General features: G+C 40.4%; 2 protein-coding genes, 1 long non-coding RNA gene and 1 pseudogene across 3 annotated transcripts in view; 1 reads left to right on the forward strand and 3 right to left on the reverse strand.

Moving 5' to 3' along the window:
* The window catches only part of LOC141568817 (uncharacterized), a 323,632-nt gene that overhangs the window by 132,491 nt on the left and 165,787 nt on the right, over positions 1-25,354 (forward strand). The window lies entirely within an intron of this gene.
* On the reverse strand, positions 3,983-4,705 carry LOC148756550 (keratin-associated protein 3-3-like). Its single transcript, XM_088788995.1, has one exon. It carries the CDS (start codon positions 4,661-4,663, stop codon positions 4,367-4,369), a length of 297 nt encoding a protein of 98 aa, XP_088645121.1. The 5' UTR covers positions 4,664-4,705; the 3' UTR covers positions 3,983-4,366.
* On the reverse strand, positions 7,077-7,521 carry LOC148756551 (keratin-associated protein 3-1-like; annotated as a pseudogene).
* KRTAP3-1 (keratin associated protein 3-1) lies at positions 14,206-14,818 on the reverse strand. Its single transcript, XM_019747759.3, has one exon. It carries the CDS (start codon positions 14,771-14,773, stop codon positions 14,477-14,479), a length of 297 nt encoding a protein of 98 aa, XP_019603318.1. The 5' UTR covers positions 14,774-14,818; the 3' UTR covers positions 14,206-14,476.

Consider the following 25,354-nt stretch of genomic DNA (forward strand, 5'->3'; position numbering starts at 1 on the left):
AGAATTATTGGAACAAATGTTAATTAACAATATTTTAAGGTCTTTGATAGTCGTTACCCCATTTCCCCTCCCCCCCAGAATGGTTCTATTTACCTGTTTCTATTTATGCATTCCCACCAGCTATGTTTGAGAATTCCTGTTTCTATATTCTTTTGATGGATATTTATTTTAAAAGTGTTTGCCAGTTGGTGGGTGAAAAATGAAATTTTGTTAGTGTATTTTTCTCTTTTAACAAGTTAGGCTATAACATTCTTTCGTATGTGCGTTGTCATTTATCTTTCTATTGAGAACTGTCTCGCTTTGTTTCCTTCACTGTTAAGTGTGGAAAAATTGAATTTTTGGCTTATGTCGTATAGTTTAAGACCATTATGCTACTATTTAAATGGAATTGCTACGACTGGAAAGTGGTTATGGGCCCTAAGCTAATATGTTCACATTTGATTTTGTTCGCTGTTTTGTTTTGTTTTCCAATGCAGTGCATTTTCTCTCCAGATTGAATAGGGCTGTGTTAGGGAAGGCCTGATCTCCAGTTCCAGGACACTATTTGAATTCAGGCACAGTTCAGGATGTAAGAGGAAACACAGAGGGGGCTCGTGTCCGGGATCATCCTGATCCAACCATTTCCACTCAGCGTTGACTCACTTATCCTTCAAGCCAGGGTTCTTCCCACATTTCCCACCTCCTCCTTCAAGTGTGTCTGTGGCTCAGTGCTTGATGGTGGGATGTCTGTGTGGTTTGTATTGGAGGAGTGTGGATTCGAGAGGACCGTATTAGGAGTCAGAAGAGTTATTTATGGTCTCAGTACTGCTCGTTACCTTTCTTGCTGTGGCAAGTAATTCACTTTTTGGAACCTCATTTATCTTTTCTGCAAAATAAGGGTAATAATACCTACATTCTTCTCCTCAGAAGGTTATTGTGAGGCTTCCATGACATAAAATGGGATAAAGTCCATAGACGACCGTGAAATGCTATACAAAAATAAATTATTACCGTCATTATCTAAATAAGTTGCAGATCAAACTCAAGGTAAGGGAGGGGGGAAGAAACATAATCCAAGGAAGAAAAATATAGCTGAAGGCAGTTGAAAGAACAACATTATAGGAAATAGGAAAACTTATATAAATGTCCACACTATAAGTAGAGGAAATAGTTGGCACAGAAATTAATAAATTTCAAATTAAAAAAAATTCTCTATGACCCCTCTTGGAAGAAAAGATGCATGATCTCTGCTTGTGTCCCTGGACCTCACCCAGATTTACCTTTGAGTGAAAACCTGCCAAATTGCTCACCCTTTTATTTACGACTGATTACAATTTTTCAGTATTTAAAACATAACTTGATAGACATTTACCAAGCAGTTACCATGTGCCAGGTAACATGCTCGCATGGAACTTGGACTCTGCTGAAAGGTTTATCACACACATAATATATTATTATAAATCACTGTTACTGTACATTATGATAGGAAGGAAAAAGACTTGATTCTAAGAGCAGAAAAACAATAAGCAAAAGGAAGTTATTTTGACATTCTAAGAAAAATATTACAAAGGGGTTTGCAGACTTTCACAATCAGAATTTCATGACAGAAAGATATCACTCTCTTCCTCAGAGTGCAATATGACTTCCAGTCCATCTTATAAGGATAAAGGAATTGTTGCTGTTCTGTGTAAAGTGTATGTTTCCATAATTATGAATAAGACTTAAGGTTACAGATTAGAAACAGTTGTAAAGTAAGTTTATGATAATAAACTCATCTCTTATTGAAAAGACTGGTAGTAGTTTGCTAAAATGTATTTTGTCTGCATTGGTCAGGAGACCTGAGAATCACTCTCTTTTGTTTATAAATAAGGATAGTGAGTCTAAGAGAGGTGAGATCATTCGCCTTAGCTGGCCTGGTGAGTAACTTGGTAAAAACTAAGTATATGACCTGTTGGGATTAAGCTACCTTTTTATGTGGTTTAAAATTAAGTTTAAAGTATGTATTGCAGATGCTAAACATACTTTATTTTTAGAAACAAAGGGTATCTTTTTTCCTGTAAGTGAATGGAGGAAGATCACATTGATTCTTGATTAGATGGCAGATTTCAAAGTGCTGAAAATCTACACACTCAAGAACATGCCCGGCTTTTAAAATTATGCCATTCTATAGGCAATGGGGTATCTGTGACAGTAAAGGCGTAAATTTAAGATGGATAATAAAAGGAAACAGAAATAAAATATGATTGTTAGTCTCTTGCTTCAAATCTCTCGTTGCTTTGAGGTTTTAGTCTAAACCCCATTTGACTGCCCCACCCAGACTCTTGGCATTTCTTCTCTCCTGCTTGCCTCATCTGCTTCTCCCCATCGTCAATCCATCCATGAGTTAGTAAGCTGCTGTTCTGTCTGGAACAGCTGGTCCCCACCCCTTCTGCCTCATGGTCTTTTAATGCTTAGCCTGGATAGCATAACTGTTTCGTACCCTGATACTGAATCACCAAATCTGGGCTTTTGTTACTCTTTGTGCGTGCTTGCCCAGCATGCTGTGAGCTCACGTCTCAGTCACAGCAGAAATCACACAGCATTATAATTATATTCACACAACATATATTGTGATTGTAATATCTTGTCTGTCTCCTTCACCAGATCTGAGAGAAACTGGAGGGCACCTTAGCTAATAACAACTCTTTTATCTTTATCCTCCTAGCATGGATATGGTGGTTGGCACAGGGGAAGCACTCAAGAAATATTGGCCAAATGAATGAGTCAGTGGACTCCATTCCTTGTTGACTGTATCCTAGGTTGTGTCTCATCTAACCTATGTCTTCTAGGTTCTGTTCATTTACAGCTGAGCTGTTAATGAACTTGTGGGGTTCTCTGAGAAATCCTTCTCTGGAGAGACTGACAGGCACACAGAAGACATTTAGAAACATGTTTGTTCAAAGGCATTTGCTTCTCCCCTTCCTTGCCCTAACTTTTTCTATTTCATGTGCACTCTTGGTTTCAGCTCAATGCTTTTTCAGATTTTGACTTTTGCCTTTCTATATGTGTTATACATATATACTATAGTATGTACATGTGTTGTATATTATATAAGTAATATTATATATTATATAATATGATATATATGTATATATAATATATATATGGATTTAATCATATTATATATTATATATATGGATGACTTGGAAAAGGATAATCAGCATAAGAAAAAATTAAGTAGGTTGGTAAAATGAAATAAAGTTAAATAGTAGATTAAATCATGTTTAATCAGGGTTTTAGTTCTAGTTCTTAGTTTATCACCTGAAAAGTACTGGCCTTCTGTTGCTTACTGGGGTGGAATTCTGGGCTGAGTCTGGTGGCAGGTAGAGATACAGTCCTAGTGCCCTGGTATGAGAGTTGACCACTTGAAGTTCTCTCTAAGGAAAAATGAAGTCTAAATTGGTAGATGCATTAAATGACCCAAATCTTGGAATTGAATACCTGCCACTTTTAATCTTTTTCTATTACAATTGAATGTGATGATTTTGTTAAAGATTCTTATACTTTGTATTTCTCTTGCATATTTTAAGTTAAAATCATAAACTGTGTTCATTCAGCTTCTGGCTCTGTTAGTACTGGAGGCTCAGTGATGTGGTAGAAAGAACTGGGCTTTCAAGTCAGACATACAAGAACTGAATTCCGGTTTTCTTAGTAGCTTTGTGACTTTGAGAATGTTGGCTATCTGTTAAATCTTCATTTTTCTCATCTATTAGTGCTGTTTTAAGGATTACATGAGTTAATACATGTGATTTACCTAGCAAAGTATAGGGAAATAAATGTTGTCTCACCCCAAAATCATACTTGTTTGAGGAAGAGGAGAGAGAAGAAGATGAACATAAAAGAAAACCAATTTACAGGTAGCAAGTCATTTTAGTAAGATAGTTCTAGTCATTCCTCTAATAGATTCTTTAAAAATAAATCTTATATTTACCTTTTTTAAAATGAAAGAAATATACTAAAAACTCTAACATAAACAAGAACACATCTTGCCAGAGAAATAAAGTTTATTGGAAAACCCATCAATAATTTTTTTCCCCTTTGTGAAAATACCCAATATAAGAAATGGGATCCAAGAAGCAACACGACCAAGAAAATATAGTCTGAGGTCTTACAGATTTCAGTAGTGTTTTGATAATAGACGACATTCACCTGCCCAAATGAACCCAGTGATTATTCAGCCAAATAACCATAATAATTAAAAGTTTTTTCCATTAACATGAAAGGTAGGTTTCCCGTATCTGGGCCATCTGGTCTACCCCAATATCTGATAAACTACTGAGGCAAGTGAATACTGAACAGCCAACTTCTGGGTTCTTCATTGTCAGGCACTGGGCGAAGCAGCCATCGGTCAGCAGCAGCTGGGGAGGCAGGGCTCACAGCAGGGCTGAGTGTAGGTTGTGAGGTTGATGGTCTCCAGGCCTGGGGTGGGCAGGCAGGAGTTGAGCAGGAAGCAGGTGGGCACACAGGTTTGAGGAATGTGGCAGGGTGGGGGGCAGTTGTCACAGCAGGTTGGCTCCAGCAACCAAGTGGTGTGTGGGCAGGTGCTGGGCAGGCAGACTCCACACCGGCAGCATTTGTCAGAGGAGCAGATGGTGGAGGCGGGACCGGTGGGGATGCTGCAGCAGCAGGGAGCACGGCAAGCCATGGCGGTGGGAGTGTGGTGTGCTTCTGGTTTCTCAGAAATAAAGATGAGGTTTCTGAGATGCAAATGTCTCCTCTTGCTTTGGGGCTCTTATATACTCTCCCTAATGGGTGCTGGTCTAACCAGAAGACTTCCTCTTTATTTTTGTTGTACCACTGTTTTCCACCAAGATTCTCTAATCAGTTTGGTATTTACTTGTCCACTAAGAGTTCCTGCCCTTATTAAAGTAATCATGTTTTTGACTCATTGACTTGTCATTTTTGTCATTAGATGGTCACATTTTTTCATCACAGGGTCCTGGTATGTCAAACCTTACACGAATTATGGATAATCAGTCTAAGTGATAATTTGGTTATAGGTTCAGAGGCAAAATTCTTCTCCTTGCTTTTTCTCCCTTAGTTGAAAAGAAGATGCATGACATGATGTGATTTTTCATTACTAATTTTAGATCATGCAACTCAGTTTTCTACTCAATAAAAATCAACAAGAACATGGCTACTTATAGATGAATGTTGCATCTCAGACATGTTTGCCTTATTTATTAATGATATAATTCAGGTTCTTTTGAGCAAGAGGAGAATGGAATAAGATAAAACCCCTTTTTTTATTATTTTTAGTAAAGCTATAGTGAGTTTCCAAATATTACAATACTCTCTCTCTAAAAAAAAACAATTTCTAATACTATGTCAGTCTTGTAGTGAGTCAAAATATAAATCTCTGGAAGGAAAGATCCACCCACTTTCTGTCTTTCGTTAAATGTACCATTAAAATAAAATCATCTCAGCCTTCATTCATTTTTCATACAATAATATACTTACTTTGAAATAAGATGAAATGGATACCAAAAGGAGAAATCATAAGATTCGCAGAACCATAGCGAGTTTTGGAAAGGGATCTGTCCAATGTGATTTAGAACTTTAGCATTCATAGAAATCTTTTTTCCAATGACTTACTCCCTACTTTGTGTGTTTATTTCATTTTGTGTCTTGGGTCTTCAATTAGGTTGTAAATTCCTTTGAGGAATGCCTTCTACAACATTGTTCACCTCAGATGGCCTTCGTTTGCCTCACTGTAGGGTGACAGGTGACATTGAACCACATCATCTCCAATGGGTAAATGCTATGATTCCACCATCTTCACATATTTCCCCAGGATAGGCACAAAACTATTCAGATAGTAGAGTATAAATTATATAATTTGTTGGATGGCAAATGGTTGTTGAATAAACACAAAATACAGATTCCATGGTGGGTTGCTTCTGAGGGCACATTAATGAAATCCAACATGGCCCATTTAAAAGAGAAGAAAGCTGGCTAAAATGTATCAGTAGAAAATACTAAATGTCATTGGCAAATAAGCCTCAGACATTTTATGAGCAAAAGGACTTGTTGCTGAAGTTGGTTTGATTTTTGCTTATATATTAATATTTATCACAAAGCACATCAGATAAAAATGAAGGTTAGAGTCTCCTAGGTAATTTATACCTCTGTGACCATGAACACATTGTGTCTTAAAATGTCCTTCCCTGGTTCTCTACTTCTCAAATCTTACCCATCCCTCAATCAGCAGCTCAGATATCTCCTAAGGAAACTTTAGGTGGTTCTTGTCTATGTTTTCCTTCTTTTCTCTGCTCCCACAAAGGATGCTGCCTGTCTTTTCATTTAGACCTCGTTTCATTCTGCTATGTTATAGTTTATCATTTGTACTTGTCTGCTCCCTCCAATGCAGACTCCTTGAAAGTGGGAATCTTGTCTTAATCTTCTTTGTCTCTGTCAAGCACCTAGGGCAGTGCCTGGAACATAGCACGCATTTGATAAATGTTTGTTGAATTGGATTAAATTCTATATTAGAATTAAAAAGGTATGTATTTGTTTTTAGAATAGCCCTTTATAATAATAATACTTTACATAGGCAAAATGATTCATTTCACTTGTGAAGTGCTTTACCATTGTCAAAACAGTTTTACATTCAAACCTTCACCTAAATGAGACAATGAAAAAACATGGCTCAGCTCAATCTTTGGGCCCCTTCTGTGAGTATGTTGATCTCGAATGCCAGTTTCTCAGTCTCTTTAAGGACATATGGGAATTACTTAAAAAGGCAGGGAAAAATTAAAATTAAAAGTAGGTGCTAACCTTGGAATTTAAAGTGATTCAAGACTAGAGCTTAATATATTTTATTATCTAGACAGTTTTCTTCAGATACTTACATATCCCTGGGAGGCCTCCTTTTGGCTATGAGATTTTATGTTGATGTCATCAGAAAGTGTAATTTTGCTGGACATATTTATAGGTTCATGATGCAGGCATGTGTCAACAGTTGTTGGGTAATTATAGCATTAAATACTGAGACAGTGCATGGTTTGGGGAGCAGTGGTGGTTATTTTCCTTTAAAGTGAGGAGGTCCATGATAGCTTTTTTCCCCACTTTTCATTTGAAATCATCGTTTAAAACAGAAGGAACACTTCTGCAAAACTGAAGGCATAGGGTCAGAACATTTTCTGCCAGAGCTTCTACTTAAAGACCATTTGCTGAGCAGCCCTAATGACAGTCCCTTAGGACAATGTGGGCAAGCTCTTTGAAACATGTTTGGCTAGTAGCAAGGTGCTTCACACTCACAGGGCTGGATGCAGGTTGTGGCAGAGATTTCACTCAGGAGCAGGGTGGGAGCTGTTGAGCCTCCAACATGATGGTAGGTAGGAGTCAGGCACAGCAGGTGGGCTAATGGAGGCTGGTCTCCTGTGGACAGCTGCTGGGCAGGTAGACACCAAATTGTCAGCACACATCAGGGGAGCAGATGGTGGTAGCCTGGCCAGTGGGGGTGCTGCAGCATCCTTGGAGACAAGACTCACAGCAAGACATGGCGACAGTGGATTGGGTAGATTTGTGTTGCAAAGGAAGGTTTGATTCTACAAAGCTGTCTGCTGTGAGTCTTTTATATCCACTTGTCTCAGGGAACATGGCTTCTGTCCATCAGAATGCTTCTTGTTGTTTGTATAATCCCATACAAATAACTCGTTAACTTGTTATTTATCAGCCACGCGATGAGCTCTCCTTTGGTTGTGTTTTGCTGTGTTGTTACATTCAAACTTGCTTCCTGTTGCCGTTTCAAAATGGTGTCAGCGTATGTTCTCCACTTACTCAATCACAAGTAAATAAATCAATATTACTCTGACTTTTCTCTTTTTATGAACCAGAATTTGTTCTTGCAAGTGGTCACTGCTGAGGGTAAACATCAAGAGTAAATTCCCTGTGAAGTAAGAAATGATCCCCCTGCCCCCAAAATGTGTACCCTGGATGTATTTGGGGAGTGAAACCTGGGGGACTTTTTTCCTACGAGATTCAATTGCTATCTTTTCATGGATTTGAGGGAATAAATGAATTTCAAACATATGCGACATAATCCGGGTTGGGAAGTTCCAAGCCTGCTAGGTGAGTTTTTATACCGATCCACTACAGTATTGCTATGTACTATTATATATAAAGATACATAAGCTCCCAATTTTACAAAGGATGTTGATTTTTTAATTACATTTATTGGGATGACCTTGGTTAATTTTTTTTGACCACAAATCAGAACATATTAAAACATAGGTCCATGAGACTATATATGGTCTGAGAAATGAGCTTGCATCTCTTTGCAAAACAGCATGAAAAAGTTCTTTCTTTTCAGAAAGACCAAACTGCTGACCTGCTGATTCTAATTTTCAAAACCACTCTCAAAACTGATACTCACCTCCTATCAAACAGACAGTTACATTTTTAAAAGTCCTTCCACTTTAAATTAGTTGTAGTGTTAACAAGTCATGGCTAAAGCTAGTATGTAACTATAGTAAAGGAGACTGATCAGCAAATCCATTCATTATAAGTGAAGTATTTATTGAATTGCTACTATATGCTGAAGAGTGTGGTAGAAATAGAAAATAGAAGACACAGTCCCTGTCCCCTAGGAGTATGTGATCTGATGGAACAGGCTAGAAATCCCTTTGTATATGATTCAAGCAACGTATAATTAAGTACATGATGGGGTAATGGAAGGAGTGTCAGAGCTAGGTTTGAATGCCGATTGCAACTTACATGTTGTGAGACCTAGATCAAGTTATTTAAGCTTTTGGGGCTTCAGTTTTTTCAACTACAAATTTGGGGAAAATAATCATCTACTATAGTTTTATTGCAAGAATTAAATAAAGATTAAATGAGAATTACTTTAGCAAATTATTTCGCATTGCGTGTGGCACAGTAGAGTTATCTAATCAATGGCAGTTTCTCCTCTGGGTACTGTGAGAATTCCCACAAGAGGAAATACAATGAGAGAGGGCTAAAATGATCAAAAAGCCTTCACGGAAGATTAAGATTAAGTAGTTTCCATCAGAAATGCTTAGGAAAGAGGTAGGTGCATTTCAGGCAAGGAAAGCGGTGACTTTTTCTATGACATTGTTCTGTCGTTACTCTCAGCCCCTGCCCCTAGCACACTTGGCCACACCCTCCTTTGTTTGTTTATTGTACCCCACATCCTCCCATAAAACTTTGCTGCAATTTTTGTACACATGTTGATTCTCTTTACTAGAATGTAATCTCCCCTTCAAAGCAGGGACTATGTCTTGGTTTTCTTGGTTTCTGCAGTTCCTAGCATAGAGCCTGGGTCACAAGGTGGAGTCTGGAGGCTAGAACACGTGGAATAAATATTTAAAGAAGAAAGGTTGGAAAATAATGATAACCAGCATTTATGGAATGCTTATCAAGTTTATCAGGAAAATAAGAAAACTGTCGCACAAGGTATTTCAACAGAGAGAATTTGAAGATAGGGAATTGGTTAAATAGGTGTTAGAGAACTGAAAAAAAAACAGAAAAGGAAAACCGAGGTAACATACTCATGAAACAGCTACCAGCACCAGGGCTGGGAGTGAAGAAGAGGTGGTGGTGAACCGGATCTAGAAGCATGGAAGAGTCGTCCTGCTGAGCGGGGCTCAGACCTCCAGTGCTTTCCAGACAGTGCTTTCAGCTCAGATGCTCAGAGGGGAGGTCCTGTGGGGTCAGGGTTTGGACCTTTGTGGGAGGAAGAGAGGAGTCACTTCCTTGCTGATGCTAGTGTTTATGAGGAGGTGCAGTGATGCTGTTTTTTTTTTTTTTTGAGTGTGGACAGAAGCTGGACACTAGAACCTATTGCTCTGCCAGATGAAGGACTGTTGCTAGGGTAACAAGACCCTATTTCCTTCCACAGGCCTTATAGTCTCCTTGTAGAGCCCTCTATTGGTGGAATCTAATAGAAAACCAGCCAAAGGAGAAGGGGGTCCTTAGCGAAGCATCACAGAGTATAAAAAGGTGGACTAGGAGTCGACAATCCACGCATACTGCCCTAAGACCTGTACATGTTTTAATTAGATAGTACAGCATTCCTGTATATCTCTCTCAATTTCCCTTAATGATAATATCTTACAATACCGTTGTGCGTTTGTCAAAACTAAGAAGCCAACATTGGTACATAACTATTACTTGACTTTATTCAACTATCACTAGTTTTTCCACTGTTGTCCCTTTTCTGTTCCAGGATCCAACCTGAGGCTCCACTTTACATTGTGTCATCACATCTCCTTGGTCTCCTCTGGTTTGTGACAGTTTCTCAGACTTTGCTTGTTTTTCACCTGCTGGGCAGATTTATGAACAAAAAAGAAAGAAGGCCTAAATCATCAGGGATTCTGTAGGGTACATACTATTTTTTAATCTTATTTAACAGTTGAGGACTCTGAGGCATCGAGAAGTTAAATGATGTAACCAAGGACACATAATTAGTAAGTGGCAGGGTACGACAGCCATGTTTCAGAGGCCACTCTCTTGACTGTTGTATAGGGAGCATTGCCCTGATTATAAAGTGGAGGCTGCTGTCCCACGATTAGTTGGAAGTAAAATTTTGTGAAAATGACTGTACCAGGCTATTGAGGGTCTGGAGAACCACCCTGAAGAATTTAGTCTTGATTCAGTAAAAACAAAAATCTTGAGTGCCGGCCCGGTGGCTCAGGCAGTTAGAGCTCTATGTTCCTAACTACAAAGGCTGCTGGTTCTATTCCCACATGGGCCAGTGGGCTCTCAACCACAAGGTTGCCAGTTCAACTCCCACAAGGGATGGTGGGCTGCACCCCCTGCAACTAGCAATGGCAGCTGGACCTGGAGCTGAGCTGCGCCCTCCACAACTAAGACTGAAAGGACAACAACTTGACTTGGAAAAAAAGTCCTGGAAGTACACACTGTTCCCCCATAAAGTCCTGTTCCCCTTCCCCAATAAAAAAAATATCTAAAAAAAAAAATAAAAAAATCTTGAGTCATCTTAGAGTTTTGAGCAATTCAATTTAACTAATATGAATGTATAGAGGGAGAGAAGCCTGATCTGGCAGAGGTATAGTTTCGGTGGAGGAAGGGGCAGGGAATACTTGACTCAAGGTCAACTAGGAGATTGTCGTTATAATCAGGGGTGTGGTGATCAGGGTTTAGATTAGGCTAGAGTTAGTGAAAGTGGAAGGAGAGATGCCAGGAACAATTTGAAAGAAAAATGAAATGACCTGGTTTTTTATTCTGTTATCAAAGATAAACAATTATTAACTTTAAGGGTAGTTTGCTTTCACCTTGAACTAGATTATCAAAACTCATCAGAAAATTGAAAATATGTTTGAGTTGCCAAACATTCTGCATTTCAGTGCAAGACTAAACACCCAGCCAAAATAGATGACTTACAACATTATTGATTATATTCCCCAAACTGTATTTCATACCCCTGTGACTATATGGTGACTACCAATTTGTACTTTCTAATCCCTTCACCTCCTCTCCCATCCCCCAGCCCACCCCCATCTAACAGCCATCATATTTTTTCTCTATATCTCTGAGTCTCTTTCTGTTTTGTTTGCTCGTTTATTTTATTCTTTAGATTATGTAGGGTAAGTAAGATGGGTACTGAACTTATCACGGGATCACTTCATGGACGGTGTGGGTGCCTGAACACGGCACTGTACACCTGAGGCTGAAGTAGGATAGTATTGAATGTCAACTATAATTAAATATACATGCTATATATATATATATATATATATATATATATATATATATTCCCCACACACACACGGGATGTAAAGTACAGCATAGGGAATATAGTCAATGGTACTGTATATACAACGTCAGAGGGGTAGTAGATTGGGGGGGTTATCACTTTGTGAGGGGTGTAAATGTCTAGCTATTACATTGCTTTGTATACCTGAAACTAATAAAATATATACATATATATTTGTAAAAGAAAAGATGATTTGTTTTCACTTTAGAAATGTAAAGTTTTTTCTAGACTCATTGTATACTCTCATTTTGTTTTGAATCACAGAGAAAGCTGAGTTACTATATACAACCACATATACGATTCAGGGAATAGTAGAGAATGTATTGCCAAGTGGCATATACTTTCTCCTGGATAAAAAGAGCAATGTTATCATATTTCTGTCTGCAGAGGAGGCAAGTGCTTTGGTGAAGTGGAAAGAGAAGAGACTTTGGATTCAGGCAGTTTCAGGTTTAATCCCTCCTCTGTCACTGTTTGTGTAACTTTTGCAAGTAACTTCCTCAGCCTTAGTTTCCTCACTGATAAAGTGGGGAGAATAATGGTAGGTACCTCCTAGTGTTTTTGTTAGAAATAAATGAGATAATGTGCATGAAGCCCCTATTTGAGTGTCCCGTGGATTCACCAAATGTCAGCTATCACAGAGGAAGGCAGTAAGAGGAATAGGGTGGGGTGGGCTTGGTTAGTGGCATCGAGTACTGGTTATTTACAATGTTTCTGGATAACCTAGGACCATCGAATGCCAAAACTATAAGTGACTTTAGAGAGGACTTGGTCGACCAACCCACTTTACTGACTTAGGATCTGAAACCCAAAGAACTCAAGTGATTTGCTCAGGATCATAGAGACGGCCCGAGGCAGAGCCGGAACTAGGACACACATCTGGTTTCCAGGCGGGGCTTTTTAACTAACCAAGGGTCTTTGAATGCCCAAAGGGCCAACCTAGTAGTAATAGGACTTAAGAGTTATTTTCAGTATTAAAAATAAAGTCTAAATATTTATTCCTTACAAACATGTATGAAAACATCAAACTACTTTGCTTTTGACTGAAAAAGAGGTAACTTGGCAGAGTAACCATCATTATATGAGCCCTAAAACTCTCACTGATACTTATAAATGTATTTATGAACAAAAATGAAAGGACTAAATTATTCTTTTAAAAAGCCGTTTGGGAAAAACACAGTTTTCAAGAACTAGAAGGATCCTTTTGGTGAGAAAGCTGGGAACCTGTGTGACGCTGAGAGTCCCTCACCTGTGTCCCGAGTGCTGCTGTGGGTCCTTTAGGTAGGTCATTTGAGCCTCACAACAATCCTGAGACATAAGCAGGGAAGAGAGTAGTATTTCTGCTGTAACAAGGAGGAAACAGAGGCTGAGAGAGAAGCAAATGGCCCCAAGTCCTAAGGCAAGTGCAAGAAAATACACAACTAGACTGCACCCTGGGTACTTAATGCTAAATCCTTACTGCTCTTGGGTTTTTCCAGGACAACTAAGGAGATGAACTAATGGTCATCATAAAAGTTTTGTTGTAGAAAGAAGTGTATGTTTTTGCTCCCATAATTGTGTGACTATTTCTGGTGTATAAAGAAGACTGTACTATAGCCTGATATTTTTAGTTTATGTCAATGACTTGATATTATATGTCATTTGGACTAGTAAACTTCTAAAAATAGTTATGACTAATGTAAGCCAAGCCTAATTTGAGGAAGCAAAGGATACTCAATAAATGCTAATATTCATTCAAAATCGATTTTCCTAGAAGACAGCATATATCAAGAAATGCATATACACCAGGGTGCCAAAAAAAATGTATACAAGTCGACACTGGTCAACGTTGCCCAAGCAGTAGTTTGCCGTAATCAGAAGTGTCTGGACACTGATGGTAACCACTTTGAGCACCACTTGTCATTGCAGAAGTCAAATGTGACTTGAATTCATCTTTTGTTATCGGTATATATTGAGAATTACAATTTTAATACAGTTTTTCTTTCTTAAAATGGGTGTATGTTTTTTGGCACTCTCTGTATAGACTCCTTAAAATGACATTGAGCTTAGAATTTTATTGATGACAATGAATGGGAGTCAAAATTATTTCCACACCCTAGCTAAGTGATCGATTTATTTAGTCAATTAAAGAAGAAAGAAAAATCAATTTCAGGAGCAATAGAAATGAAAATAAATAAAATATTTTAAAAACATCATATTAATCTCTAGACTCTAGCATATTGCGTGGCACAATGGTTGTCTTCAAAAAAATATCTGTTGAATAAAAAGATCCTACAAAATGACCTACTGAAAATTTTCACCTTTTAACCTCTCACAAAGAGCCAGTATTTAATTTTTCAGTGATTCCACCACGAGAGCTCTCCTTCTGCTCGGGTAGATCTTGGGTAGGATGACTTGCTGTGCAGGTTTAGCTAGGCATCCGCGTTCCCTAAGAGGGAACCTGGAGTAAATAATCACAAGGCCATATTTGCTAAGCCAGAATGAAGTTTATTAATCAATAGTCAAAGTGGTTATTTCTCAAAGAGCAATGAAATAGCCTAATGGAAAGATCTCCAACTCTCCCAAAGCAGGAAGATTTAAGAAGTTGGGCTAATTCATGAAAACATGGCCCAGGGACTGGGGATCGATTTAGCTTGCTGTAGGTAGTAGCAGGTTTTGAAGGCCGGGTGCTGGTGGGATGTTGAGAAGCACATGAGTGAACCTGTACAGAATCATGGCTGCTTAACAGCAGGGCTCACAGGGACTTTCACAGCAAGGCTGAACGTAGGTCGTCAGGTTGATTCCACACAGCCCAGGAGTTGGGTGACAAGAGTTGAGCAACCAGCAAGTTGGCACGTAGGTGTCAGGCTCACAGCAGGGTGGAGGGCAGGTGTCGCAGCAGATGGGCTGAAGGAGGCTGATGTCATGTGGGCAGGTGCTGGGCAGGCAGACTCCACACCGGCAGCATTTGTCAGAGGAGCAGATGGTGGTGGCAGGGCCGGTGGGGACGCTGCAGCAGCAGGGAGAACAGCAAGCCATGGTAGCAAAAGTTGGGTTTTGTTGGGTTGAGAAGAGGAGTTTCTTGGTGTTTCAGTGCTTCTCTCTTCTGCCCTGGCCTTTATATACCCACCTCCCTGGGCGTCAGCCTATTAGCAAGATCTTTTTCCCCATGTTTCAGTTTATAGCTATCTCCATAAAAACCATCTAATTACTTAAGTGTTTATTACCTAAGACATACTCCTCATCTCATAAAAGGGGTTTAGTTTGTTTTGCTGTCATATTAGGACTCTTCACATTGGTTGTTTGTCACTCACGGCCATTTCATTTCAGTCTTCAAAGTCATTATCTTCTAATCATTACTCATCATTAATGATGGCCTGGTATGCTAGGTATCTACCGATCGTCACCAGGTTTTTTGTCTTCTTTTCAGAGAAAGAGATAAGTAGGCTTTTTGATGGCTCTTCTACCAGCAACCAAAGATTCTATTTGATAATTTTGGCTTTCTGACTGAAAAAGTGATAACATTTTTAGATTTATTCTTTGTGGCTCCCAGAAGCTGAATTAAAATGAATGGATAGGATCTATAGAGAAAGAGATTCTGGTTCTATGTAAAGAAAAACTTTCTTACAGAGCTGTAACAATTCATTTGGTCTCCATTCCCTTCATATGTGCTTTGAATGATAACTTGTCAGAAGCACATATATGGGGCTTAAGACCCATGTGGGTGATAGTGACGGAGGCCCTTTAAAATTCCATTGAACCATGTTATGAATTAAGATTATTTATGACCCAAAGGCTAGTCGTAGTGGGCCATTTAGATAGTAAACGGTGCAGTATTTCCCAAAATGAGTCCCACCAGCACCTGTTCCAAGGAAGATGAAAGGCTCCTCTGGTAAATAAGTTTGCTAAATACTGAGTTCTTCACTGGTTGACCTCTCAGAGCTTTTAATATGCCAAAGTGCTCTGTGACTTTTCACTAAAGAGATATAGCACATATTTTTCTCCAAACTTACTTGACCATGGAATAATTTTTGTGTGTTAGTTTTCATAGGTTAGTGTAATAGGTTAGTGTTCTACGGAACACACTTGAGGAGATCCCCAAATTACATCTAAACCAATAAAACCATTATGATAAAATTATTTAAACAAATAAGGACATAAAGCTTAGTGTGCCTTCCCTCCTCTTCCTTCTTGATGAAGGCCTGAGATTTGTTGTCCAGGACTTACGTCGTATTGGGGGGGATAGAGACGTAATACATAAATAATATTTTAAATAAATCATTGAGCACATATATGTAAAAAAAAAAAAAACTTAGTAGGATGTTTTAGAATTACTTTAAAGTGGGAGAAATATTAACTGGTAAACCTTCAGATATACCTTACTTTGGAAGTCTTCAAAAACATGTATATTTTCTTGACCCATCTTCTAATAAAATGGCTCAGGCCCTAAAAATAAGTAGAAAATTGCACAAGATAGAGGTGTCCGCAGTCAAAAGACATGCAAATCAAGAAGATCATGGATCCAAAAGATGCTTAACCTGAAAACTGCTTTCATTTTTAGTCATCTTCTTACTAGAATGATTTTGCGGTTTTGGATTCCCTCTGCTAGAAATGAGCTTGTGCACATTGCTTCAGTAGATACCTCTTTGTTCAGTCACACACTCTTTGATTGGGCACCTGCTCTAACTCAGACATCATGCAAAAAAGAAGCAAATAGGTTCCTGCCCTTGAGGAGGTCACAGGGAAAAAGAGACACAGAGAAGTCAACTGGAAAATGATAGTACAGGGTTGTACATTCAGGTTTTCTAGGTAACACGTGGGAGTTTAGAGGTAGGAGTCACAGACTGGAAGATTTGGGGAGAACTTTATGAAAAGGGAACATTAGTGTGGGTCTTGAAGATTGAACAGGAGCTTAGCTAGCAGGTAAATGGGAATAGGAAGGGAATTTCAGCAAGTGAAACAGAAGCAAAATGCCATGGTGTGTTCCTGGGATGGCAAAAGTGTTGACTGGTTAAAGCACAGATTCTGGATCTCCCGTAGGGAGGTGTCAGAGGAGAATAATGAGAGATGACATTGGAAAGGTGGGTTAGCGCCACTGTAGGAAGGATATGTACTGTGCTTAGTATCCTACGCCCAGGATTTTGAACTGCATCCTATTGGCAATGGACATTCATTGAAGGTTTTTGCACATGAATGTCATGTGATTAGATCTGTATTTTAGAAAGATGACTGTAGTTTTTGAATGGAGCCCCATCATCATCGTCATCATCATCATCATCATGTCTTGTGCTGAGTGCTTTGTACGTCTTATACGTTTCTCACCACAAGCTTAAGCTGTATGCAGTGCTGCTCTCCTTGCCGTTTCACAGATGAGGCATCTGAGGCGCAGAGAGGCGAAGTAACTAGTAAGTGATTAAGTGATGGAACTGGTATTTGGAGCCAAGCAATCTGGCTCCAGATTCCACGCTCTTAGCCACTGTGCCATCTTCCCTCTCACTGGGGGGGTGTTGTTCTGACTAGAATGAAAATGGCCCTCAAGATCAGTTGTACGTAAGATTGGTAGGAAGGATGGGACCAACTTATGGTAGGTCTTGAGACCATAAGAGGAGTTGAGCTTAGAGCCTCTTTCTTAACCAAAATACTGTTCTGTAGAAAGGAGATCATTTGAAGGCAGGGACAGTGGTAGGAAAGCTCCGTGGGTATTCTGTGGGAGTGAAGAGGAAAGCATGATTTCTGTCTTAGAGGGTATCATAATCGGGTGGGAATAAAGAAGAGAGGCATATTTGGGATTTCTCATCACATCATTCAGTTTTCTGAGGACCACTATCTGGGTAGTTATCAGTTTCCACAATAAAAAAAAATTCTTTAACTAGAATATCCTAATCTTATCCTCCACTAATAGCTAACATTTATTAAATGTATATCATGTGCCAGGGATAGTGCTAAGTATTTTATGCACATCTTCTTTCTTATTTCTTACACCCTTATGAGATCACTATACCCATTTCCCAGATGATGAAACTGAGTAAGGATATTAAATAATGATTTAAAGTCACACAGTTAGTGAATGATGGCTCATCTAATGGCAATACCTCACACTTATTAATAAAAATCATATTTTGTGGAATTAAACTTTACATAATTTAAATTATGTTCACTCATTTATTTCCCCACGTATCAATTCATTCAGTAAAATGCCTGGCACCATGCTAGGTGCTAAGCATATGTAAATAAACAGGTCAGATAAGGGCCTTATTGTCACGGTGTTCATTCTAGTGGGGGAGACAGACGAAAGCAAACAAACGAATAAATAAGAACTTCAGACAGTGACAAGGGCCAGAAGAAAATAAAACAGAGTAGTGTGACAGAAAGACTGGGAACTAGTGCAGGGAACATGACTGCTTTGGTTAAGGTGGTCGGGGCAATTTTTGCCAGGTGGTGGGAGTCTAATGAAAGCGAATGAGTGTGATAGGAAATGAGGTCAGGGAGGTAGGCGGGTACCCGGCCACGTGGGAATGTGTAGGTAATTCCACAGAGTTTAGATTGTGTTCTAAGGGCCTTGAGAATCCACTGGATGATTTATGGCAGTGAGTGATAAAATGGGAGCTATGTCCCATGGAAAATGAACTGCAGCAGGGCCAAAGTGGAAATAGGGAGAACAAGTAAGTGGTCCAGGAGAGAGGATGCACAGGGATGCCGGTGGTTGGTGAACTGGTGACAGGTGGTAGAATTTGGAAGGTATTTTTGTAAGTAGAGATGGTAGGTCGTGGTGATGCTAGCTATTAGTGGCCAAGCACCACTTTTAGGTTTCAGATTTACTCATAGGTGAGAGGGCAACTGAGCCCAAAAGCTGCCATCCAGGGTGGTAGGGAAGGGGTCAAAGGTGAGTTCAGTGTGGGACTTGCAGAGAGTGAGCCGCCTGAAGCCCATGAGAGGGTACAGGCTGAAGATTGGGGATGCTCCAATACAGAGAGGAAAACTGCTTACTACCAAGATCCTGGACTGAAGCAAAAGATCCCTTTTATGTGTGTTAGTCACAGGTTGTTGTGAGCCTCTATGTGACTTACCAACGTCCGTCTCCCAACAACTCGGTGGATTTCCGGGTTGCTGTTAGGAAAACCCTCCCATGACAGCACCGCCCTCGTCAGCAGGAATGTAGGTGCTGGGAGGTTTCACACTTCAAGACAACTCAGCTTTCTGTCAGCTGGAGCAGTTCATCCCTTCACAACAGCAGGATATAGGGACCTTCTCAATAGGGAGCTGTCATGCTAATAAAAATGCCTGTAAATAAAAACATTTGGTCTTTATTTCCTGAGTTGCATTTACATTTCTGGTGAACTCCTTTACAGTACAGATTGGAAGAAAGAATGGCTGGTGTCAGGACTGCCCTTAACTCCAGTCCTTTCAGTACAGAATGCCCACTTTGCTGAGCATGTGGGCTGAGGAGTCTGGGTTTGGGTTGAATGGCAGACTTAGGGGGCCCTTTCCAGTTTCATCAGGACATTTTTTCTGGTGTGTAAATAAGGCGGATAGAACTCTTCCCAGCACATTGGCCGGCACTGAAAATCACTCTCAAAGTGGATTTCTTTCAAACGGAAGTAATGTTGTTTTGCCCCTTGAGGGCAGCTGATATTGGCTATAGTTGTGTAGGTGTCTATGACCTAAAAGGGGAGACTCCTCTGCCCTGTCTCACGTAGACACACGTGTTTCCATTGCACCATGCGGACCTCAGCACCCAGTCACACGGCTCGCGAAGCTTCACCTAGTTCCTGCTGGCTCAAAGTGTTGCCTATTTTCTTGGGGATCTTAGGCTTTCAGTTTAATTCTCTTGTATTATTTATTATAAGCTATAGAATCTGCCAGTAGAAGCAGAGAATTATGCCCAGTTAAGTGAGGTACAAATATATGTGTTCACTAAAATGAACCCGATTGGGAAAATGGATGTCCAGTAAAATCTGGATAATCGTGATGGAAAGTGGGTTTCTTAAGCCAGAGTTACGGTTTGGGGAATAAGTCAGTAATGAACAAGGGGCTGTCTGCTGGCAGGTCTCCCTGGCACCGCCCACTTTAAATGGGGGAGCTTTCTTAACTACAGAGCCAAATGGTGCTAAGTAACATTTCTAGTTCCTCAACCACATTCTCTCAGCCCTAAAATGTTGTCATTCTCTGGCTGCCACCCCCAAAGCTCAGAAACGAATTCCCCACCCCCACCCCCAATCAGCTACTATGATTAACCAAAGGGAATAAGGGAAAAGTCTGAACAAATGGTTCACTAAATAATCTGAATTTAAAAAGGCAATTAGAGTTTACCAGTTAGGGTCCAGTCCAGAGACCAGCACCATACCCATTATTTGAATCAAGTGAATTTTATAGGAAGAACTTTAAATTAAGTTGTTAGCTAGGTAACTAAAAGGATAAAAAGAGAACCCTGAGATATCACAAATGGAGGAAATGCAGAAAGCCCTAAGAGTGATAGTTTCTTTAATGGGAAAAGGGAAGGAACTAAAACTTAGACATTTAGAGAGGGGGTGCCCTGTGGAGCTGAAACTCAGGAGAACTGGTTGGCTGGTGCAGGTGACTCCGAGGGGCGCAGCGAAGCTGGTTGTACAAGTGTTGAGAAGACGACAAAGTAAAGTTAGGTGCTGCTATGGAAAGCATCTGCAGCTGAAGGAGTTAATCCCGGGAACCACCAGCATACAGGGAGCCCCAGGTCAGCAGACGGAAGCAAAGGGGAATTAGGGCCTTCTTCCTCTTCCAGCTTTGTAGTTTTCCTCTGTCACCCCCTAGTGGCAGAGCCTCACACGGAGCCTCTGGCAAAGCCATGACGTGGTTTGCTGAGCACCGTGACGGCAACACAAAGCTGAGTACGGAAGGGAGGGTGTGAACGGAGACAGTAACTTAACAACTGGCACAAATAGGAACTTATTCCAAAGCCCACAGCTTCCAAAATAGCCATCTTTAAATCAGCTGACTCTTCCCACACCATTCTTCACTTCCAGTCCCTTAGTTTCATTGTTTTTTCATGAGTTTTGGAGTCAGAGTTGGGTTCATATTTCAGTTTTTAATTATGAGCTGTATGATTATAAGCAAGCTATTTAACCTCATCTATCTATCTATCTATCTATCTATCTATCTATCTATCTATCTATCTAATAAATACCTTATTGAGATATAACTGACATACAAAAAGTTGTACATATTTAATATATATAACTAGATGAGTTTGGAGATGTGTATACACGCATGAAACCATTACCACAATTAATGCCATAAATATATTCATCACTTCCAATAGTTTCCTCCTGTCCTTTTTATTGTGATAAGAACATTAATATCCTTTTAGCAATCTTTAAGTGTATAACACAGTATTGTTATATAGACACTATGGTATATAGTAGATCTCTAAGGCTTATTCATCTTGCATAACTGAAACTTTGTATCCTTTGACCATCATCACCTCCCCATGTTCCCCACCCTCAAGCCTCTGGTAACTACCATTGTACTCTCTGTTTCTATGTGTTTGACTATTTTAGATTCCACATATAAGTGCGATCATATTCTTCTGTGTTTGGCTCTTTTAAGTTAGTATAATGTCCTCCAGGTTCATTCATGATGCTGCAAATGGCATGGCATGATTGACTCCTATCTTAAGGCTGACTGATTTTCTATTGTATGTAAATACTGCATTTTCTTTATCCATCATCTGTTGATGGATGTTTAGGTTGCTTCCATGTCTTGGATATTGGGAATAATACTGCAGTGAACATGCGAGTACAGATATCTCTTTGAGATCCTGATTTCAATTCATTTAACCTCTTTTAGACTTAATTTATTCATCTACAAAACGAAGACAAAAATATCTATTTCACAGGACTGGTGTTAAGTATTAAATGAAATTAGGTTCATATGAAGTTTACTTAGCTTGTGGTACAGCATATGATACTATACAAGGGACGGGAAAAAGAGAAGAAAAATAAGCAAGGAAGAAAATATACATAATTTCTATAATCCTTCTAATTGGTTGCAAGGCTATAGTTGATATTTATAACTCTTCTTCCACTACCCATTTCATTTTTCTTTACCCTTAGCCAGGACCTCCGCTGGTTAGGGTTCTTTACCTGGTGGGGATAATGCAAATCTTTCCCAAAAGGTCCGAATCCACAGTGGTCCTGTCTTTTTCAGATTATCAGTAAGTGGGTTAAAGAAGCTCACTCAGATATAATATATGTTTACTTCAAAACCCCAAAAGCCCCAAAGAGCTGTGCTTTTCTAGCTGAAGATAGTTCAAGGTGCAGCAGCAATTTGTCTTTCACCTTGGAAAGGAAAGTTCAACATGTAGGCAATTTGACTCCAAGAAACTTCACTGAGGTTGTAAACTCCTTGAGTTTTGTGGGGTTTAGTCTCCTAACCTGGAGTTCACACATGTTTTACTAAGACATCTCAAGGACTTGAAACTTCCTGCTCGTCAGAAACATTTAGCATGATGTCCTTAATGTAGTGGATTGGTACGATGTTGTGTGGAATGGCAAGATGATTAAGATCTCTCCTGAGTATATTATGAGCAGAAGAGTTGACATAGCCCCGAGGCATTACTTGGAAAGTCTCTGTTAGTTGTACCAGGTAAAAGCAAATGACTTCTGATTGTCCTTGCAAATAGATATAGAGAAGAAGGCATTTTTCATCCCAGAGTTGCATACCAGGTGCCCAGGGCTATGCGGATTTATTTCATTAAAGACACTCCATCTGGATCATCAGCTTCAATTGGAACCACTACCTAAATTAGGTTAAAATAATAATAAATAAGTGTTCTGTTAGTCCATAAGATTTGTCTACCTTTTTCTATAGGACAAACAAGTGCGTACGTGGGGAGAAGGTAGGTATCTCCACCCTGGTTTTATTCAAGTCTGATAATGGCACTCATCTTCACAGTTCCCCCATGGATATAGTATCATTTTTGGTTTACTACTCGTGTAATGAGGGTAACTTCCAGAGACTTCTACTTGGCCCTTCCTACCGTATGAGCTTTATTCCTCAAGCCAGGGGGCTAATTATAGGGATTCCACTGATTGTCAAGCATGGTTATTCCAATTATACTCGTACATTCACAAGCTGGGAAATGGACCTCTGGACCTACTGGGTCCACTGTGATTGAAGTGTGGGCTAAGACTGCAACTATCACCTGGCCGCCATAAGCTACCACTTTCATTGGTGGACCAGAGTGACATTTTGGGTCTCTAGGAATTAGTGTCAACTCATTGTCTAATAATCCCTAAGGTAGGCAAAATTTTGGCCCCCATGAACTCTGATCCCTGTTTTCATGCCCACGAATACATTACAGAGCAAAAGGGACTTTGCAGATGTAATTAGGTTACTAATCAGTTGACTTGAAAATATGGCGATAATCCTGGGTTATCCAGGGCTCAGAGACAATAACTTAACAACAGGCACAAAGAGAAATTTATTCTGAAGCCCACAACTTCCAAAAAAGCCCTCTTTAAATCTGCTGAACTTCCCCTCACGTTTCTTTACATCTAGTTCCTTAATTTCTTTTTCTATGAGTTTTGGAGTCAGAATTGAGTTCAGAATTCAGGGGTTTTTTTTAAGCTTCATTTAGACTTACTTTCCTCATCTACAAGCCAGGATAACAATATCTATTTCACAGGACAGATATATGTGTTCAATGAACTAGACTTCACATGACGTGTATTTAACATGTAGCACATCCTACGGTATTAAACAAGGTCATGGAGGTCCCCATCTTTCTCCTTTCTCCTTCATGTCCGTCTTCCCCATCATTCTTCCGCCTTTTCTGTTCTGCCTCTTGTCCCTAGTCATTATTTCTTCAAATAGTTTCTTAATCCCTTGCTTTCTCCCTCTCCTTCTGGTAAATCTTTGAAGTGAATGTTGTTATGTTTGATGTTGTCCCAGAGGTCTCGTAAACTGTCCTTATTTTTTTGGAATTTTTTTTCTTTCGCTGTTCTGCTTGGGTGTTTTCTGCTATCTTATCTTCCAAGTCGCTGATTCGATCCTCTGCTTCATCTAGTCAGCTGGTGATTCCTTCTAGCGCATTCTTCATTTCAGTTATTGTATTCTGCACTTCTGACTGGTTCTTTTTTATGGTTTCTATGTCTTTTTTTATGCTTGCCATCTCTTTGTTGAAGTTCTCATTAAGTTCCTTGAGCATCCTTATAACCATTGTTTTGAAATCTGTCTCTGGTAGGTTGGTTGCTTCCATTTTGTTTAGTTCTTTTTCTGAGTTTTCTCCTCTTCTCTCATTTGGGACATATTTCTTTGTTTTCTCATTTTGGCTGCCTCCCTGTGTTTGTTTCTGCATATGAGGTAGATCTGCTATGTCTCCCAGTCTTGGCCGGGTGGCCTTATGTAGTAGATGCCCTGTGGGGCCCTGGCATAGTCTCCCTGGTCACCTGCTCTGGGTGCTCCAGGAGTGTCCCTTGTGTGGGTTGTGTGTGCCCTCCTGTTATAGTTGAGCTTTGATTGCTATTGGCACATTAGTGGGTGGGATTGACCCTCAGGCTGATTGGCTGTGGGGTTGGGCCATGTCCACAGATTACAGACTGCTGTGAGGGAGGCTTACCCCACTGAATGGGATTTGCCCCAGTGGGCTCTGGTGCCTGTTGAAACTTCCCTTGGGGTGTGCCACTTGTAGGGCTAATTGGATGGTGCTCTGCCGTGGTCTGAAGCCAACCTCCAAGTATGTTGGTTCTGGGGCCTCCTGAGAGGGGCTCTGGTGCAGGCTCAGATCACCTACTGCCTCTGACCAGCCTGGGACTACCTGGTAGGAGCTACAAAGTGATCCGCAGTTGTTCACTGCCTGTGCTAAACCTATAGGCACATGGGAGAGGCCACACTATGAACCAAGGATGTCTGCCACCAGTACCAGGCCTGGGGTAGCTCCCCAAAAATCCAGGACACCCTGAGGCCTGCTGCCCACCTGCCTGCTTCCTTAATCTTCAGCCACTGATAAAGCCTCATGCGGTATGCAAGTTGGGTGAGGCAGAGTGTCAGGGAGTCACTAGCGTTGTGGTCATCAGGTTAATGTGAATTCTGCTTTGGTGCCAGTGCTGAGCTGGTAGCTACTCAGAAAAAGTCTCAGAGCACACCAAGGCCAGTCACTGCCCGCCTGGGGCCCGTGGATTCCGATAGTTTTCCAAGAAAAAGTGCAATGCGGGCAGAGCTGGCTGCTCAAGGAGAAAGTACCTCAGGTATTAGGGGAGTTGGGCAGGGCTAGTTCCCAGTGAGTCAGCAGGGTGGAGCAGTAGAGCTCATCAGACCAATCGAATTCAGATTTGGCTATAAGCATTGGGGGGTGGGCTCAACACATTAAAGATGGCTGCTGCCTGCTGGCTGCATGGAAGGAGGAACCCTCACAGGGAAAATAGCAACTATCCTCCAGCCTTTGCCTTGAAGCCACACACCTCAGTCTTCCCCAACCCCCTGTATGAATTAGTGTCTGATGGCCCCCGATGGCCCCCGAGTCATCATCCCTCTGCTAGAGCCCAGGGTGAGTGAGTCTGCGTGTGGGTCCCTTAAGAGGACATCTAGGTTTCCCCCAACCTTCCGTCCCACCCAGAGGGTAAGAATCCCCACTGTTTCTCACAG

Source organism: Rhinolophus sinicus, chromosome 12 (assembly GCF_057876585.1).
Source record: "Rhinolophus sinicus isolate RSI-liver-muscle chromosome 12, RSI-T2T, whole genome shotgun sequence".
Taxonomy (NCBI): Eukaryota; Metazoa; Chordata; class Mammalia; order Chiroptera; family Rhinolophidae; genus Rhinolophus; species Rhinolophus sinicus.